The sequence below is a fragment of the Leucoraja erinacea genome, chromosome 18 (genome assembly GCF_028641065.1).
Source record: "Leucoraja erinacea ecotype New England chromosome 18, Leri_hhj_1, whole genome shotgun sequence".
In the NCBI taxonomy this organism is placed as follows: domain Eukaryota; kingdom Metazoa; phylum Chordata; class Chondrichthyes; order Rajiformes; family Rajidae; genus Leucoraja; species Leucoraja erinaceus.
This window is the reverse complement of record NC_073394.1, coordinates 33686750-33705480: the sequence shown is the minus strand read 5'-3', so window position 1 is coordinate 33705480 and position 18731 is coordinate 33686750. Positions and strand designations below refer to the sequence as shown.

The 18731-nt window shown below is 45.0% G+C and overlaps 1 protein-coding gene across 1 annotated transcript in view; it reads right to left on the bottom strand.

The window, feature by feature from the left end:
* LOC129705892 (astacin-like metalloendopeptidase) overlaps window positions 1-17644 on the bottom strand; it is a 99990-nt gene extending 82346 nt beyond the window's left edge. The window contains exons 1-5 of the mRNA XM_055649786.1: window positions 17473-17644; window positions 11622-11640; window positions 11512-11539; window positions 4555-4617; window positions 3888-3965 (exon numbers count right to left, since the gene is read on the bottom strand). Of these exons, the coding sequence (XP_055505761.1) occupies window positions 3888-3965; window positions 4555-4617; window positions 11512-11539; window positions 11622-11640; window positions 17473-17615 (331 nt within the window). The 5' untranslated portion in view covers window positions 17616-17644. The remainder of the gene's footprint in view (window positions 1-3887; window positions 3966-4554; window positions 4618-11511; window positions 11540-11621; window positions 11641-17472) is intronic.
* Between the last annotated feature and the right edge of the window lie 1087 nt (window positions 17645-18731).

The following is an 18731-nucleotide window of genomic DNA, read 5'->3' as shown; positions in this document are numbered from 1 at the left end:
TCCGTTACGGGGTTGGTATTGATGGCACTGCCCTGAGATGGTTCATCTCTTACCTCAAAGGTAGGAGTTTCTCGACTAACATAGGCAACTCTTTCTCCTCCCCAGCTAATCTCTGCTGTGGGGTTCCACAAGGTTCCATCCTTGGCCCCATTCTCTTCTCCCTGTATATGCTCCCCTTAGGCAAAGTCATTGAAAGGCACAGCATTTCCTTCCATTTCTACGTAGACGATACACAACTCTATCTCCCCCTGAAGCCCAAAAACCAATCAAATCTACTTAACCTTACCCGCTGCCACGAGGATATAAAGTGCTGGATGGCCCAGAACTTCCTCCAACTAAATGAGAGTAGGTCTGAGGTCATCCTTCTCGGCTCCTCGGACTCAATCAAAATGATATCAGGCCGTCTTGGAAGCCTTACCCCACTACTCAAACCTCACGTCAAAAACCTCGGCGTGATATTTGACTCGGCACTGAAATTTGACAAACAAGTCAATGCCATGGTAAAAGCTAGCTTCTTTCAGCTTCGGATGATAGCTAAAATACAACAATTCCTCCACTTTGATGACCTCGAAAAGATCATCCATACATTTATCTCCTCCCGCCTAGATTACTGCAACTCTCTTTACACTGGCATCAGCCAATCTTCCCTATCCCGCCTGCAACTGATCCAAAACGCCGCAGCGAGACTCCTGACGGGCACCCGAAAAAGGGACCACATCACCCCGATCCTGGCCTCTCTCCACTGGCTCCCTGTGCGGTTCCGTATACATTTCAAGACCCTCCTCTATGTCTACAAAGCCCTCAATGGGCTTGCCCCCTCCTACATTAAAAGTCTTCTCATCCACCACTCCACCTCCAGGTCCCTCAGATTGGCCGACTTGGGGCTGCTGAATATCCCATGGACTAGGCATAAGCTTAGGGGCGACCGCGCCTTTGCTGTTGCAGCTCCTAGACTGTGGAACAGCATCGCCCTTCCCATTAGAACTGCCCCCTCCATCGACTCCTTTAAGTCAAGACTAAAATCTTATCTATACTCCCAAGCCTTTCCTGACGTCCACTGAGCAAGGGTTATATATATACATGTATGTAGTTTGTTTGTCTATACTATTCTTATAACAAATGTAAAGCACTTTGGCCAACGAGAGTTGTTTTTTAAATGTGCTAAATAAATTAATGTGACTTGAATTGACTTGACTAATAGTTTGTCATTTTGGTGTCATCAAAATGAAGGTTGACATAATTACTTAATCTTACAAGAAGGAATAAATGCATTTTTGCAAAGCACATCGTTGGAAGAATCCAGAGGCAAAACACTGACAGAACGTTATTAAGTTGTAAATTATGGCCATTATAATTGGCAACAGATTTTACTACAAATGTCTCACTACCTCCTGCAATAGACAGAATCTCCTGATATAAATGCTCACTGTATTCAGGAACTATATCCTGTCTGTTCAGCCTGTGCACTGGATATAGCCTCCGAAGACCATTTATATTTGTAATCAGCTTTGTTTAAATTTTGAGCAACAAACTGAAATGTAGCAGCACAGAATGAAACAATTTAATTTATTACCTGTGTACTTTCTGATATGATTGTTCATTTTGTCTTCCTTGCTTTCCTAATCACATAATACATTTACATTTTTCTCTTTGTCCTGATCCCATTCAAAATTACAAAATTTTGTTCCACCAAGCCAAGATTACTTTCCCTCAAAGCAAAACTATTAACCTTAGACTTCAGACTATTCACTTTAGTGTGTGTGTGTGTGTGTGTGTGTGTGTGTGTGTGTGTGTGTGTGTGTCATTTTGCCTTTGAAATGTATCTCCTCGAAAGCCAGATGCCGAAATGGGGAGGTCTTTACATATTTCCGCAGAGATTTTCCTTGTGAGTTTAGAGATCCATTCCTCTGTACCCTTGGAACATTATTTTCCTGACTTTTTAATGAAAGTTGTTGACCAATCGGATGTTTTTTTTTCTAATCTGACCGCTGCCCAGCTCCTCACGTTAGAATAAGAGACAAATCCTCACATTGTGTGTGTGTGTGTTTTTAGAAATACACTCCTCTCTACCCTTGGTACATTATTTTCCTCACTTTTCCATTAAAATTGTTGACCAATCTGATCTTTTTTTTTTAATCTGACCGCTGCCCAGCTGCTGATGTTACAATAACAGAGAATTTTTTACATCTTCTGGTAGACATTTTCCTTATGATTTCAAATATCCAATCATCTATACAGTTGGTCAATTATTTCCCGAGTGGTTATAAATTTTAGTAAATAAGACTGATATTTTTTTAAATATTAAGGTTGCCCAGCTGCTGACCTCACAATGCCTTTGCACCTGGCCCTGCCCGGCCCTGCCACCGCAACTACCTCCTACCTCCTACCCCCTCAGCCTGCCAGGTTGTTGATTCCATTGTTTTTCATTGAATTGAATTGAATTATTTCTCACTTAACATCACTAATTCTTAACACTAACTTTTACAGTTTAAAAAAAAAAAAAATTTGCTGTCTTCATTGACAGCTTAGATCGGACCCGCTGTGTGAGTGTGAGTAACGCGGCATGCTCCTCCCCTGAATTCCATAGAGCTGCCGACAGCATTTCGCTCTCTCTGTCTCTCCCCCTTTCTCTCCCCATCTCTCTCTCTCTCTCTCCCCATCTCTCTCCCCTCTCTCTCTCTCTCTCTCTCTCTCTCTCCCCCCCTCCTTTCCCCACCCCCCTGTCCTCCCCACCCTCCCTCCCCCTCTCTCCTAAACCCCCTTCCCCTCTCCCTTCCACCCCTCCCCTACCCCTTTCCCTCCACCCCATTCCATCCCCCTCCCATCCCCCACCTCTCCCACTCCCCTCACCCCCCCACCTCTCCCCCTTTCCTCCCTCCCCCTTCCCCCTCTCAGCCCCCTCTCTCCACCTCTCTCTCCTACCCTCCCTCCTCCTCCTCCTCCTCTCTATTGGAAGATTGGAACCTTCACGTGGTCCCACTAAAATCAAACTGCTGCATGTCACAGTGCCATCTCATAGTTGTACAATCACAATGGATTCTATTTGCATATATGACATCACAATGGGATCTGGGTGGGGGATCCCTCCCCCCTCCCTTCCCCCCACACCCCCCTTCTCTCTCTCGCGCTTTCGTGCTCCCCCCTCTCCCCTCACCTCCTCCTCCTCTCCCTCTCCCCCCCTCTCCCGCCCACTCTCTCTCTCCACCTCTCCCCTCCCCCCCCTCTTCCTCCCCACCCTCCTCCTCTCCTCTCCCTCTTCTCCCCACCCCTCTCCTCACCTCCCCCCTCTCCTCCTCCCCCCCCCCCTCCCCCACCCCCCTTCCCCCCCTCCCCCCTCTATCACCCCCTTCCCCCTACCCGTCCCCCTTGACCCTCCCTGCTCTCCTCCCCTCCCCCATCCTCATCCCCTTCTCTCTCTCTTTCCCCCTCCCCTCTCCCTCCCCACTCTCTCCCCATCTCCCCCTCCCCAATCTCTCCCATCTCCTCCCCCCCACTCTCTCCCCATCTCCCTCTCCCCTCCTCCCCCCCCCTCACCCCCCTCTCCCCCTGTCTCTTGCCCCCTTCTGTCTCTGCCCCTCTCTCTCTGTCTCTCCCCATACTCTCTGCCCTCACTCTCTAGCCCTCCCCCCCCCTCTAGATGTGCATGCAAGTTGGGGGCTATGCGTCAGTGGATAGGGCGGTTATGGGGTAAAAGGAGCAAATTAATAATGTTAATATAATATCAAGGGGGGGTAGTTAGCCTGTGCGCGGGGTGGTAGTTAGTGTGTCTAACGCCACATGCCACCCCCCACCCCCCCCCCCCCGCAAATGGGGGACCCACGGGGCGGCACTTGGTGTATTTAGTAGCATTTAAAAATCAAAGCACTTAAATTTCTAAACTTTCTTACATAGTTCTTTATTGGCTTTCAAAATCATACTGAAGATATCAGCTTCATTCGTTTCACTTTGCAACTTGTTCAAGTCATCTGAAATTGAAAAGTTAAAACATAATTTAACCATCATTTATGTCTCAAATTTCACAATATTTGCATATATACAGTGGCGTGGCGGTGCCTATCAGCAGTGGCTCGATTAGTCCGTCTGTCTTTTAAAATGTTTTTGTCTTGTTAAATGTATGTCTTCAGTCTAGTTTTTCTTTAGCTGTGTAAATGTGGGGGATGAGGGGGGGAAACTGTTAGTCTCTTCCCCGTTCGGGGACCCGACTTTTTCCCTTTCGGGTCCCCAGTGTCGTGGGCCTAACACCGTGGAGCCAGCGGCGGCCTCCGGCCAGCACCAACCTGAGGGCTCCAGTCACGGAGTCACGGAGCCTGCGGCCCAGACATACCGGAGCTCGCCGTCTTCGGAGCGGGAAGAGCTGAGGTGGCGTTCCGACTTTGGAGCTTCGGAGGCTCCGGCCGCAGGCCCGGTGGTCAGGAACATCGGGAGCTCGCAGGTGGGAGACCGCTTCTCGGAGCTCCTGCAACGGCAACTTCTCCCGCTGGAATCGCGGGGTTTAAAGGATACGGAGCCGAGCCTAACATCGCCCGGTGTGGCTTAAACGGCCACAGGACTTACCATCGCCCGCCGGGGGCTTTAACATCGGGAGCCCCAGTTCGCCTCGACGCTGCAGTTGGACTGCTGGACCGCGGGATAAGAACAAAGGGAAGAGATAAGATTTTGCCTTCCATCACAGTGAGGAGATGTTGGAGATCCACTGTGATGGTTGTTAATGTAAACTGTGTTAAGTGTTGGTCTTGGTTTTTTTTTGTAATGTAAGACTGTAGAAAATGCAATTTTGTTCAAACCAAGCTGTTTAAATGACAATAAAAGGCATTCTATATAATAAACATTCCTATTATTTAATTTTAGTTTTTTTTAGTATTGGAGATACAGCATAGAGTCAGGCCTTTTGGCCCACATAGTCCACACCGGCCATTGATCACCCGTTTGCAGTAGTTCTATGTTATCCCACTTTTCTCATCAACACCCTACACAACAGGGGCAATTTTAGAGTCCAATTAACCTACAAACCCACATGTCTTTGGGACGTGGGAGGAAACCAGAGCACCCGGAGGAAACCCATGCGGTCACGGGAAGAACCTATAAACTCCATACAGACAGCCCACATTACGATCATACCCGGGTCTCTGTCACCATAAGGCAGCAGCTCTACATGATGCACCACTGCGTCGCCTTTTTTCTAAAGCCTCAAGATCCTAACCCTTAACAGCTAAACCAGTGTAGGCAAAAGAGGCCAGGATAACACAAATCCAAAGATAGACACAAAATGCTCATAGATGGCACAAAATGCAGAACATGCAGCATCTCTGGAAAGATGGAACACTAATCCAAGCAGTTATATTATATTTAAAAATCTGCAAATCATGCAGCACTGACAGAGTGTATTTCCATCCATTTGCACATCCACCTACCCGCCACATGCCTTATTAAACCACAATGCCTCAATTGGTAAAAGCACTGTGATAAAAGAAAACTGAGTCACTAAGGCAGATTCACATTTAATGGCTCATTCATACCGAGTTAATTTACCAAACTGAAACATACGAGGTCTTCAGGGCAAAGGGAAAGTACCAGGCAAGGGTTTCCCTTCTAATTACTATTGAACCCATCATAATCATAGCTGACTATTTGGCCGGAATACCAGAGAATTGCTACAGTACACAGTGATATTGAGCAGAACACTAATCATCACTGTAAGCATAAGAAGTTGAGGAAATCATGCTTGTTTCTCATCAACCTGCAAATGCTTTTTTTTCTGTTGGGTAGAGTATGTATGAAGATATTTTACTATGATTCTGCTGAAAATATTCTATTCGTGCTCTCCCTGTGGAAGTGCTTACCCTATTTGGCCCCAACTCCTTATACATTTTGTTACCAACCTCCTATTTTTTAATGATAAATGTGATGTAGAATATTAATGTATTATTTCATCCACATCCATAAAGGAATTGACAAATATACCACTTCTTAATTTTCCTCACTGCAATTCCTGATTTAGCTTGATTTTAATTTTAGTTTTCATAAGTAGCCAACTGATTCACTGAACAACAATATTTTGGGATTCCATACTCATTCTAAAAAGTCATTTTTAGCAATACAGGTACCTACATTACATTTCCTTACAAGGCCAGTGAATGTAGAGGCAAGGACTCCTTACAATCATAATTCACATTTCTTTTGTCCAGACTCTGCAAACAGGACTGAAAATTTAAAGAATTAAGACTGGCAAACTAGAAAATTATTTACTGTGTGAGAGTTGAGTTCATTTTCAGTAAGCTATCTGATCACCCTGATATGGATTCTATATCCAAATATTTTTTGTATCATTCTCTTTGTACATGGTGTTGAAGAATGTACTAAACAAGAAGATCCCCTGCTTGACAACTGCCAATAGCTGAAATGTCAGGTAGTATGGGATGATAATAAGTTTCAGATTAACGAGTGGTTCTGCAGAATACAACCTGTCCTTTGAACTGATCTGGACAAGAGGCACTGCTGGACCTTTCCTGCAAATTTGACTCTTACCTATTCTCCAGTAATAAACTAGCAAATACCAGATTCAGTTCCTCCATATGCAGCTCAGGAGAGTGCTGCCTCACAGTACCAGTGGCCCCGGTTTGATCCTAACCTTGGGACCTGTCTGTGTGGAGTTTGCATGTTCTCCCTGTGACTACTTGGGTTTCCTCCAGATGTTCTGGTTTCCTCCCACATCTCAAAGACATGCAGAGTATAAGTTAATTGGCCTTTGTACGTTGCCCTGACTATGTAAGGAGTGAATGTGGGATAACATAGAACCAATGTTATTGGGTAATTTATGGTCAGTGTGAACTCAGTGGGCCGAAGAGCCTATTTCCATGCTGGATTTCTACACTAAACTAAATATATGTATGTGAAATCTATATTTTCTCAAATAAAGCATTATTTACTTGAAATTGAATTACTCAATTTGTTAGGCACTAAATACAATTAAAAAAAAATATTTGCCCATAATGTTTGTGCCGAACATGACGCCAAGTTAAACTGATCGCATCTGCCTGCACATGATCCATAATCCTCTAATACTTGCACTTCCATGTACCTATCTAAAAGCCTCTTACATGTCAGTATTGTATTGCCTCCAAAACAACGCCTTCCAGGCACCTACCACTCTCCGCATAAAAAAACTTGCCCCTCACATCTCCATATAACCATATAACAATTACAGCACGGAAACAGGCCATCTCAGCCCTTCTAGTCTGTGCCAAACACTTACTCTCACCTAGTCCCATCTACCTGCACTCAGACCATTCCTTTCGCGTCCATATACCTATCCAATTTCCAGCTCGGCCTGTGGACTTCGAGAGCCGCAGTCTCCGGTAGGAAGTGGCCGATTCTGAAACTCCAAGCTGCTGTGAATGTTTTCCGTTACAATGCCGGAGCTCCGATCATCCGGGCAAGAGGGCCTGAAACACCGGGCCGCCCGTAGCGGCGACTGCGGAGGGCTCAAAGGCCCCGACCACAGGTGAACAAAGAGGAAGATGACTGAACTTTATTGCCTTCCCTCACAGTGGGGAAACTCTGATTCTGCTGTGTGGGGATGTTCATGTTAAATTCTATCGTGTATTGGGTTCTTTTTATTCGTATGGCTGCATGGTAATTTAAATCTCACTGTACCAATTGGTGCATGTGATAATAAATGTAACTTGAACTTGACAGGTTCGGAGAGTGGGAAAAGAAGCGGCAGATGGAATACAGCATAGCAAAATGTGCCATCACGCAATTTGGTAGTAGGATTAAAAGCGTAGACTATTTTCTAAATGAGGATTCAGAGATTGGAGGTGTAAAGGGACTTGGAAGTGCTGGTGCAGAATTCCCAGAAAGTTAATTTGAAAGTTAAATGTATTAACAAAGGCAAATGCAATGTTGCATTTATTTCAAGAGGACTAGAATATAAAAACAGGGATGTAATGATTTTTTAAGGCACTGGTCAAACTGCACTTGGGAGTATTGTGAGAAGTTTTAAGCCCCATACTTGAGGAAGCATGCGCTAGCGTTGGAGTGGGTCCTAAGGAGGTTTATGGGAATTATCGCGGTGATAATTTGGTTAACTTTTGATGAGTTTGATGACAGGACTGGGCCTATACCCGCTGTAATTTAGGATGAGGGAAGACCTCATTGGAATTTACCGAATACTGAATGGCCTTGATAGCGTAGATGCGGAGAGGATGTTTACACTAGTGGGATAGTCTAGGACCAGATGGCATAGCCTCAGAATAAAAAGACATACTTTTAGAAAGATGCGGAGGAATTTCTTTAGTCAAAGGGAGGTGAATTTGTGGAATTCATTGCCACAAATGGCTGTGGAGGCCAAGTCATTCGGTATTCTTAAGGCAGAGATTGACAGTCATGATTAGTAATGGTATCAAGGGTTATAGAGTAAAGGCAGTAGAATGTGGTTAAGAGGGATAGATAGATCTGCCATGATTGAATGGCAGAGTAGACTCAATGGGCCGAATGACCTAATTCTGCTCCTATGGCATACGAACAAAGCCATCAATTCTATCATCCAAGGTAGACAATGCTGGAGAAACTCAGCGGGTGAGGCAGCATCTATCGAGTGAAGGAGTAGGTGACCTTTTGGGTTGAGACCCTCCTTCGGATTGATGTGGGGGTGGATGGGAAGAAGAAAGTAAGAGGCAGAGACAGTAGGCTGTGGTAAAGCTGGGAAGGGGAGGGGAAGGAGGGAGAAAGCAAGGACTACCTGAAATTGGAGACGTCAATGTTCAAATCGCTGGGGTGTAAACTACCCAAGCAAAATATAAGGTGCTGCTCCTCCAATTTGCGGTGGGACTCATTCTGGCCATGGAGGAGGCCCAGGATAAAAGTGTCGGATTTGGAAATGGAGGGGGAGTTGAAGTGCTGAGCCACCGGGAGATCAGGTTGGTTAATGCGAACTGAATGGAGGTGTTGGACGAAGCGATCGCCAAGCCTGCACTTGGTCTCACCGATGTAGAGCAGTTGACACCTAGAACAGCAGATGCAATAGATGAGATTGGAGGAGGTGCAGGTGAACCTCTGCCTCACCTGGAAAGACTGCTTGGGTACTTGGATGGAGTCGAGGGGGGGAGGTAAAGCGACAAGTGTAGCATTTCCTGCAGTTGCAAGGGAAAGTATCGGGGTGGTTTGGGTGGGAAGGGACGAATTGACCAAGGAGTTACGGGGAGCGGTCTGCGGAAAGCCGAAATGAGAGGAGATGGGAAGATGTGGACAGTGATGGGATCCCCTTGGAGGTGGTGAAAATGTCAGAGGATTATCTGTTGTATGTGACGGCTGGTAGGGTGGAAGGTGAGGACAAGGGGGACTCTGTCTTTGTTACGAGCGGGGGGGATGGGGAGTGAGAGCGGAGCTATGGGATATAGAGGAGACCCTGGTGAGAGCCTCATCTATAGTTGAAGAGGGGAACCCCCCATAAATAATGAGGACATCTCTGATGCCCTGGTTTGGAACACCTCATCCTGGGTGCGGATGCAGCGTAGATGGAGGAATTGGGCGTAGGGGATAGAGTCCTTACAGGAAGCAGGGTGGGAAGAAGTGTAGTCCAGATAGTCATGGGAGTCAGTGGGTTTGTAGTAGATGTCAGTCAGTAGTCTGTTATATCATCTATCATCCAGATCATTAACATATAATGTGAAAAGTAGCGGACCCAACAATCACCCCTATCGAACACCACTAGTTACCAGCCACCAATCAGTAAAAGTCTCCCACTCTTTGCCAGTAAGCCAATCTTCTATTCATGCTAGCACCTTGTCTCTAGTACCAAGGGCTCCTATCTTGTTTTAGCAGCCTCACGTGCCACACCTTCTGCAAATCCAAGTAAACAACATCCATTTACATTTATTTCCTGATTGTTACTTTCTCAAAGAATTCCAATAGATCCGTCAGGCAAGATGTCCCCTTAACAAAACATTGTTGACCAGCCTATTTTATCATATGCTTCGAAGTATCCCAAAATTTTCTCAATAGTGGACTCTAAAATCTTATCAATCACAGAAGTCAGGCTAACCGGCCTATAGATTCCCCTCTTTTGCTTTGCTCCCTTCTTGAACAGTGGAATAACATTTGCAATTTTCCAGTTCTCTGTGAGCTCTCCTGACTCTCGTGATTCTTGCAAGGTGACTATTAATGCCTCCACAATCTCTGCAGCTACCTTTCAGAACCCTGGGGTGTAGTCCACCTGGTCCAGGTGACGTAGCTACCTTCAGACCTTTCAGCTTCTCAAGCACCTTCACCTTAGTAATACCAACTCCACTAACCTCTGCCCCCTCTCTTGAATTTCAGGTACGTTGCTGGTGTCTTCCACTATGAAGACTAATGCACTAAAGATATTCAATTAATCTGCCATTTCTTTATTCCCCATTACTACTTCTCCAGTGTCATTTTACAGCAGTCCAATGTCCAATTTTGCCTCCCTTTTTTTCTTTATATATTTGAAGAAACTTTTGCTATCTTTTTTATATTATTTGCTAACTTACCCTCATATTTCATCTTTTCTCCTTTTAAGTTAGCTTCTGTTGTAAAAGCTTGCCAATCTTCTAGCTTTCCGCTAATCTTTACAATATTATATGTCGTCTTTTTTAGGTTTAGGCTGTCCTTGACTTTCTTTGTCAGCCAAGGTCACCTCATTCTCCCCTTAGAATCTTTCTTCACTTTGAGTTGAAAAGATCCTTTGCCTCTCTCCCATTTTAAATCAATTTCCTGGATTGATTGATCAGACTTTGTCTTTAAACTGAAGTTGTGGCTGAGTGGTCTCAATGGCAATTGAAGACACATATGGCGGGAACAGAGCAGGGATGTGAGAATGGTGTTTATTTGAATAATGCAAAATTTTTCTTGTTATTAATTATGTAATAAACCAATTTTCTTCATCACAATGGCTGGATAGAATCATATTATTATTCAGCAGTGTTGTTAATAGTGTCATTGTGGTACTCAAAGGAATCCCTTGAGAGAAACCTGTGGTTTTGGTTGCTATCATCGATCAAGGTACAGAAAGTTGCAGATGCCCATAGTCTCTTGTTTCATATTCTGTTCCATCTGCCACATACTTGGTCCCTTAATTAACCTACTAAGCATCTTTGCAGTTTCTGAACTGGTTTTATCTACTTGGTATTGATGGTAAATCTGGATACATTGCATTTGATGCCATCATGGAGCACATTGATATAAACTTTATAAAATAGCAGCCATCGACAAATACCCTCCCAACCCATTTATCTCCATAGTTACAATTTCAAAAACAGTTAATATATCTATCATTCACCAGGTAGACAAAACATGCTGGTGTAACTCAGACCTGAAGAAGGGTTTTGACCCGAAAAGTTGCCTATTTCCTTAGCTCCATCGATGCTGCCTCACCCGCTAATTAATTGTACCAGTTATGAATTACCTTCTCTTTTAAATTATTATAATATTTTATTAGATCTGCTTTAAAATTTGATAATGCATATGCAAGACTTTACATAAAACACAAACCTTGACTTGTTGAATTCACATAGTTCACCTGCACGAAAAGAAATCTGAGTTACATGAAACGCAAATAAATTAGGTATAAACAAATAATGTTATATCTCATCATCTCTTACCAATGTTGTTATGATGCACCTGAGGAATAAGATAAACAGAGCTACATTACTGAAGTCCATTTTCTCCTCTCACCGCTGAGGCAGATTGAGCCAGACCTGAACACACTAAGGGGAAAAACATCAAATAACCATGTGTAATTTTGCCTGAAAATTATACTGCCTGAAAACATGTAACAACTTAATTGACCTTAAGTTGCAGTAGAGAAGTTGTCTCTTGGCTGATACTGACACTATAAACTGCTATACCTCTATCACAAAGGGCAGAGTGACCTAAACCTTCCATTTTATTGCAATTTGAGAGGGAAATTATCAAATCAGTTACCAGAGATACAACATCTTCAGAAAAATTATCACTAATTCAATTTTTTTGTTGCAGAACTATTAACAAATGATATTAATGACCAAAAGCAAAATATTAACACCGTAGCACCTGCTTTGAGGCCATGACAACTAGGACTGAGAAGGAACAGTGTAGCACCTGACTTTCAAATTAGGAATGAAGAAGATGATACCAACCATATTGGAAATTTAGAGAAATGATAGATAAGTGTAAGGGATGCTTTTTGGGATGTCAAATGCAACAGCAAATTATGCAGTAAATGGCAGAACATTTAGGAGCATTGATTTGCCGAGGTCTGCAAGTCCATAAGGTCACTGGGAGAATGTGAAAAACTCCACACAGACCTAATGTGCTTTGTGGAAAGTGTCATGGGGTTAGATAGGCTAGATGCAGGAAGATTATTCCCGATGTTGGGGAAGTCTAGAACAAGGGGTCACAGTTTAAGGATAAGAGGGAAGTCTTTTAGGACCGAGATGAGGAAATCATTTTTTACACAGAGAGTGGTGAATCTGTGGAATTCTCTGCAACAGAAGGTAGTTGAGGCCAGTTCATTGGCTAGATTTAAGAGGGAGTTAGATGTGGCCCTTGTGGCTAAAGGGATCAGGGGGTATGGAGAGAAGGCAGGTATGCGATATTGATTTGGATGATCAGCCATGATCATATTGAATGGCGGTGCAGGCTCGAAGGCCCGAATGGCCTACTCCTGCACCTATTTTCTATGTTTCTATGGGGTGAGGATATACTGCCGGATATACTGCTTCTGATGTGACACCAAGGATTTTGATGGTGATGGAAGACACAATATTGCATGGCAGGTTTAGGTTTATTATTGTCACATGTACCAAGATACTGTGAAAAGCTTTGTTTTGTATGCTATTCAATCAAAGTCAGATTATACAATACAGTAAACCTCTTTTTAATGGACCACTTTATAATGAATTATGGATATGGATCTGTTCCCTGCTCGGTTGCCGCAGCTTCCTCCTCCTGTCACTTTCTCCAGTCAGCCTCTCCGCTGTTGTACTGCTGCCTCCTCCTCCTTCTTCCTTCGCTCTGTCCACTCAGCCACTGCCCCCCCCCCTCCACCACCTCCTACTCCTCCTTCTCCCCAGAGTCCGACATGCTCCACGTTGGGAGTGATGGTATGTCAGAGGGGAGCGAGCCCCAAGGTGACCGAGTGCTTCTTGTCTTTGGCAGTGACCTGAAGAAAGCGCTGCCGGTCAGGGGCTACAACGTGAGCTGCAACAACAGCCACATCAACCGATAAAGAAGGGCTCGCTGGTAAAGACCAGTGGTATCGGCAGCTGGTTTGACATAAAGTGCTGGAGTAACTCAACAGACTGAATCAGTCTGAAGAAGGGTCCTGACATTAAACATCACCTATTCATGTTCTCCAGTGATGCTGCCTGACACGCTGAGTTACTCTAGCACTTTGTGTCTCTTTTGTCTTTTAACTATCAACTGCATTTATTTTTTTCAACTACATACAATGATAATACCTTACACAGTTGTACAGACAATCGGCTATAATGGACACCATTCCCCCCCTATGATCTGTTATAACGAGGGTTTACTGTATATAAATACTATTAAGCCAAACCCAAGTACAATAGAGAGAGTGATAATGAAGATACATAGTACAGAAGACGCTGACCTGCAAGGACAAGCCTGAGACCGCCAGCACTCCCTCACCCGCCCACAGACGATGAGGGATTGTACCACCACATGGAGTACAAAGAGTGAGCCACTAGGACAAACCCAGGCTGACTGGTTCCCCTCTTTGATGCCAAGACTGAGCCTCCAGGACTAGACCAAGACTGCCAAAATCTCCTGCCAAGGCAAGATTGCACAGCTGGGACTTGCCCAAGACTACTGGTACCATCTATGACGTCAAGACTGAGCAGCCGGGACATGCCCAAAACCACAGAATCTCCTCACGAGGAAAGAATGAGTAGCTGGGACAAGTCCAAGACAGCTAGCAGCACCTCTGAGGCCAACACTGAGCAACAGGGATAAGCCCAAGATTGCCAATGCCTCCTCACATGCCCACAGAAAACGAGGGACCTCTTGTCACTATCATCCTTCGCTATAAATAAATAATGCAAGTTCATATAGTCATGGTCAACCCGGCATCTTTTTCCAATGTCTTTCTTCACTGTAAGAGAAATACTAATTGAGAACCTTGTCCATCTTCTGTGGCTCCAAGTAAAATTGACCACTTTGATTCCTGAGGGGTCCCACTCTCTCTGGTTACCCTTTTTCACTTTATGTAATTATAAGATCTATTGGGATTATATCTTCCTACAGTTTAGAACTGTTATTATGCACTATCATCCACAATACCAACTTTGGTATCATCAAACATGTGGCTCCTTCAAGAGAGTCTTTTTGAGCCCTGTTGAATACCTCCCATCACAACAACTATTGTTGACCTTTGTTTTCTGCCGAGCCAATTTTTATTATAACAGGTCATTTCAATTTTGATCCCTTGGGCTTTTACATTCCTAACTGTACTCCGTGTCAGACATTAATTCCTGGCAAAGATTTACATACACTGCATCACTACCATCATTGACACTTGTTGCCTCCTCTAGGCATTTAATCAGGTTAGGCAGACACATTTCAACCTGCTGATTATTCTCGATTAACCTGTGGCCTCTACACAATCATTATCTCTGATTGATCCACATAGCTTTATCTTGACTTCTCAGACTTGGGCTCAAAGCAGCCTATACAACAGGAAAACAATGTTCTGTGCTTGGTGTCTCAATCAATTAGAATTTGTGGTCCAAGGGATAGTTTGGAAGTTCAGTTGGGAGTATTTTGTGGAAACAGCTATTATGGTATCCCTCCAGTGCCTTGACATGATTGCTGGACACAGTTCAAATCTTAAGAGAAAACAGGACAGAAATCACTGCTGTCCAGTAGACAATTGACATCTAAGCTTGGTTTGAGGTCTTGATCTTCTAGAGGTCTCCCTGGTGTCTGCTCTGGATAAAAATCATATCCAGTATCCTCCAGCACTATCTCCTAGAGGTTTGAGAAATGCTTCACGCCATGCATTTTTGTTTAAAACAGTGGATATAACCATATAACCATATAACGATTACAGCACGGAAACAGGCCATCTCGGCCCTACAAGTCCATGCCGAACAATTTTTTTTTTTTTTCCCCTTAGTCCCACCTGCCTGCACTCATACCATAACCCTCCATTCCCTTCTCATCCATATGCCTATCCAATTTATTTTTAAATGATACCAATGAACCTGGATATGATTTTCATGAAACAATCCAAAGTAGAATGCAAAGAGCAGCACTAACCCCACTAAGCACAGCCTTTTTCAACCTCACTAAAAGGTTGAAAAGTCTGTTTTACTTGAGGTTGGCATGTAAGCCATGAAAAAAAAAAAGAGAGAGAGAGAGAGAGAGAGAGGTAGCAGCAACCAGCAAGAATGGGAAACAAGGAGATTACAAACATTCAGGGTTATGCCTGATTTGACATGTATATTGCTGGTTTGGCTGTGGCTCAGCTGAAAGCCTTGTCTCAAAAACTTGTGAGCAATGGGTTCATGTCCCTGCACCATGAACATCCAAATCTTGGTTAACATTTCAGTGCAGTATGGAGGAGTACAGTATTGTTGGAAGTGAGCTTTTTCAAATGGGATAGAATACAGAATACCTGTAATATAGCACAGGAAAAGGTCCTTAGGCCAGTGTCTGAGTTGATCATGATGGAGTTGTTAAACCAAATCCCATTTCTGATATAAATGTCCTTTCAGATACAAAATAAACCATTGCACAATTTCAAACAGCAGAAGAGTTACTCCTAATGTAATACCTAACCAAGATAATGAAAACATTATGACAGTATCAAATTGCTGTTTGTGATATCTTAATCTGCAAACTTCTACTTTTCCTGCATTCAAACTTTGACAGGTTCAATCATCTGAAAAAATCTACATCATCTTTAAAGGCACTATGCAAAAATACATACGATTTAGAAGTTGTCGGCCAAGCAGTCCCTCAACCTTTCTGTATTTTATAAGATCATGGCTTATCTAATTATAACCTCAACTTTGGGTTCATATTTAATGGGCCATGGGCTGCAGTTCCTAAAGGGAAGTTTGTCTTTCAAAGCATTAAAAAAGGTTTAAAATTGAAACATTTTTGCCAAGGTAGGGAACAGCTGTGGAACTGAGCTCATCCACATCCATGAGTTAAAATCATTAAATGTTGGCAAAGGTCTTTTCATTGTATTTCTGCTTGCTGATTATTCATGAAGCTTCTACCTAGCCAATGAGGTGTGTTCTACAGCTGCAAATAGACTTGGAACTAAGGCCAGGATATAAATACCAGAGAAAGGCAATTTGTTCTGATTTGCTTTGAATTCATTTTAGTGAAATTGTAAGATTAGTGGTAAGCTGTGAGCCAAGTACAGCAGCTTGAATGTAGACAGACATGGAGAAGAGGGGCACAATGACTGGATCCACGGATGGGTGGAAGGACGCTGAAGGACAGACCTGGGCTCAGAACTCAGGAGGTGCGGGTGATGTGGCTGGATCCAGAGCTGGGGTGGAAGGGGCAATGGTGGGCAGATCTGGAGCCTGGAGTGGGGAGAAATGAGGGCTTGGTCCAGAGCGAGGTTGGGAGTGGAATTGGAAACATTCCTCAACCCAAAACCGAAGGGAGGGGGAGGGTGAGGTAGGTTGTGGGATGAGGGCTCTAGTGGTAGGGTAATTGTAAGCAGGGGAATGGGGTGGTGGGGGATGTGTGTTGGAGTGGACAATAGGTGCAGGAGTAGGCCATTCGGCCCTTCGAGCCAGAGTGATCATGGCTAATCATCCACAATCAGTAAACCGTTCCTGCCTTCTCCTCATATCCCTCAACTCCGCTATCTTTAAGAGCTCTATCTCTCTCTCTTGAAAGCATCCAGAGAATTGGCCTCCACTGCCTTCTGAGGTAGAGAATTCCAGAATTCCACAGGTAGGACAATTGTGAGCAGAAAGGGGGGGGGGGGGGGGGGGGGGGGAGTTAGGTTGGGGGATGAGGGGTGGGCCAAGAGCAGTGGTAGTAGGGCGATAGTTAGTAGACCAGGAATCAGAACATGAAGGAGACGGTCATTAGGGCTGGATCAAGAGCTAGATGGAAGGACGATGGTGGACGAGCTCAAATATTCAATGGACATTTTTGAAGCAGTGATAGATTCTTGATTTGTATGGGTATCAGTGGTTATGAAGAGGAGGCAGGGAATGGGGTTAGGAGGGAGAGATAGATCAGCCATGATTGAATGGTGGTGTAAACTTGATGGGCCGAATGGCCTAATTCTGCTCCTATCACTTATGACCTTATATTCAAGAGAGAAGGGGTGAGCAGTCTCTGGGGCAGAAGTGGGTGGGAGAGCCCCCCGTCCTAGGAAGTGAACCCCGCCATCTGCGGCAGCCGCCCACACACGGGCCGCGGGTGAACAGCTGGCTCGCAGCCCGACCACCCTGGGGGGCAGAGAAGCTCTACCTGAACAAGCCGACGCCGCGGCCTGCGCCGCCGAGCCGAGCTGAGGGGAGGTTGCCCGGGACCCGCGTCCACGCGACACCTGGTGCCTCGCCTCGTGCAGGCTCGCGGCGCGCGTTCCCGGCCCGCCCGGCCGCGCGCAGCATCACCGAGAGCAAAGATCACAGAGCAGACGCGCCACAGACCTTGTTGTGCCAGCCACACGAGCAACGTGACCTCCTTCCTACATCACTTACTTCCCCCATCCTTCTCGAGTACTGAATAACAGGCGTGGGGTTGGCACATGTTGTGGCTTCCAAGGACATTTTGATATAATTTTCTCATACAAGATATTCGAAACGGCATATGGCTGTCTTAACATTCATTCAAGGCGTTGTCTGCATATTCATAGCATTATTAAGAGTTGGTACGTTCTACGTACGAAGCACCAACGCCACTCTCCTGACCTCTTTGAACAATATACTTTGAAATGTTTAGGGGACGGTTGCACAATTTCTCGAACGCTCATTGTAAAGTGGTGGCAAGACAATCGATTGCTGTCCTTACTCACAAAACCCTGTATTGGTTAGAGCAAGCTCCAGTGTGTACATTAGCACGTGTTCTTGCCCTATGATGTGCTATGTGGCAGTATTCACCTCTGGACATCTTGTACCGGAAGACCAACAAGTTTCAAGCAGTTCCAAACACTTTTCTTTTTTACTGAGTTGATGATCTTCCAGCAGCATATCACCAGGAATCCTTCACTGCAGAACAAGGAGGAGTTTCCTCGAGTATACGGGGGTTGGACATAAGGTCATCGGGTCAAAGGGCGTGAAGCACGGAGCAGTTCAATCTGTCTGGAGGACATGGCAGCTTCCGGCATACACTGTTCACACATGAAACACGTACTTTCTTACCTGTTAAAAACTGCCGAAATGGTCAATTTTTGCGCTGTAAATAATTGTGGAGGGTGACAGAGCGCTCTGAACCAAATGCTCTAGTATCGTTGCTCTAAACCCGAGCACCAAGGTGTAAGTGGCTGAAGGAGCGCAGTCCTTCAGACAGCCCCCACTCTCCCTCCGGGGTCAGCGTTGTCCGGCCATGGTCACCCTCCGCCCACCCTCCCCCTGTGCGGCCACACTGTCATTGCCAATGTCACGGGGCCGGGTGGAGCGAGGCCGCGGCTCCTGGCAGCGGACACATGGGGATGAAAACCTGGCAACGTCCCCGTCAGCTGCAGCAGAGTTGGGGACAGTCTGGTCCCTCCACCCACCCAGAGTCAC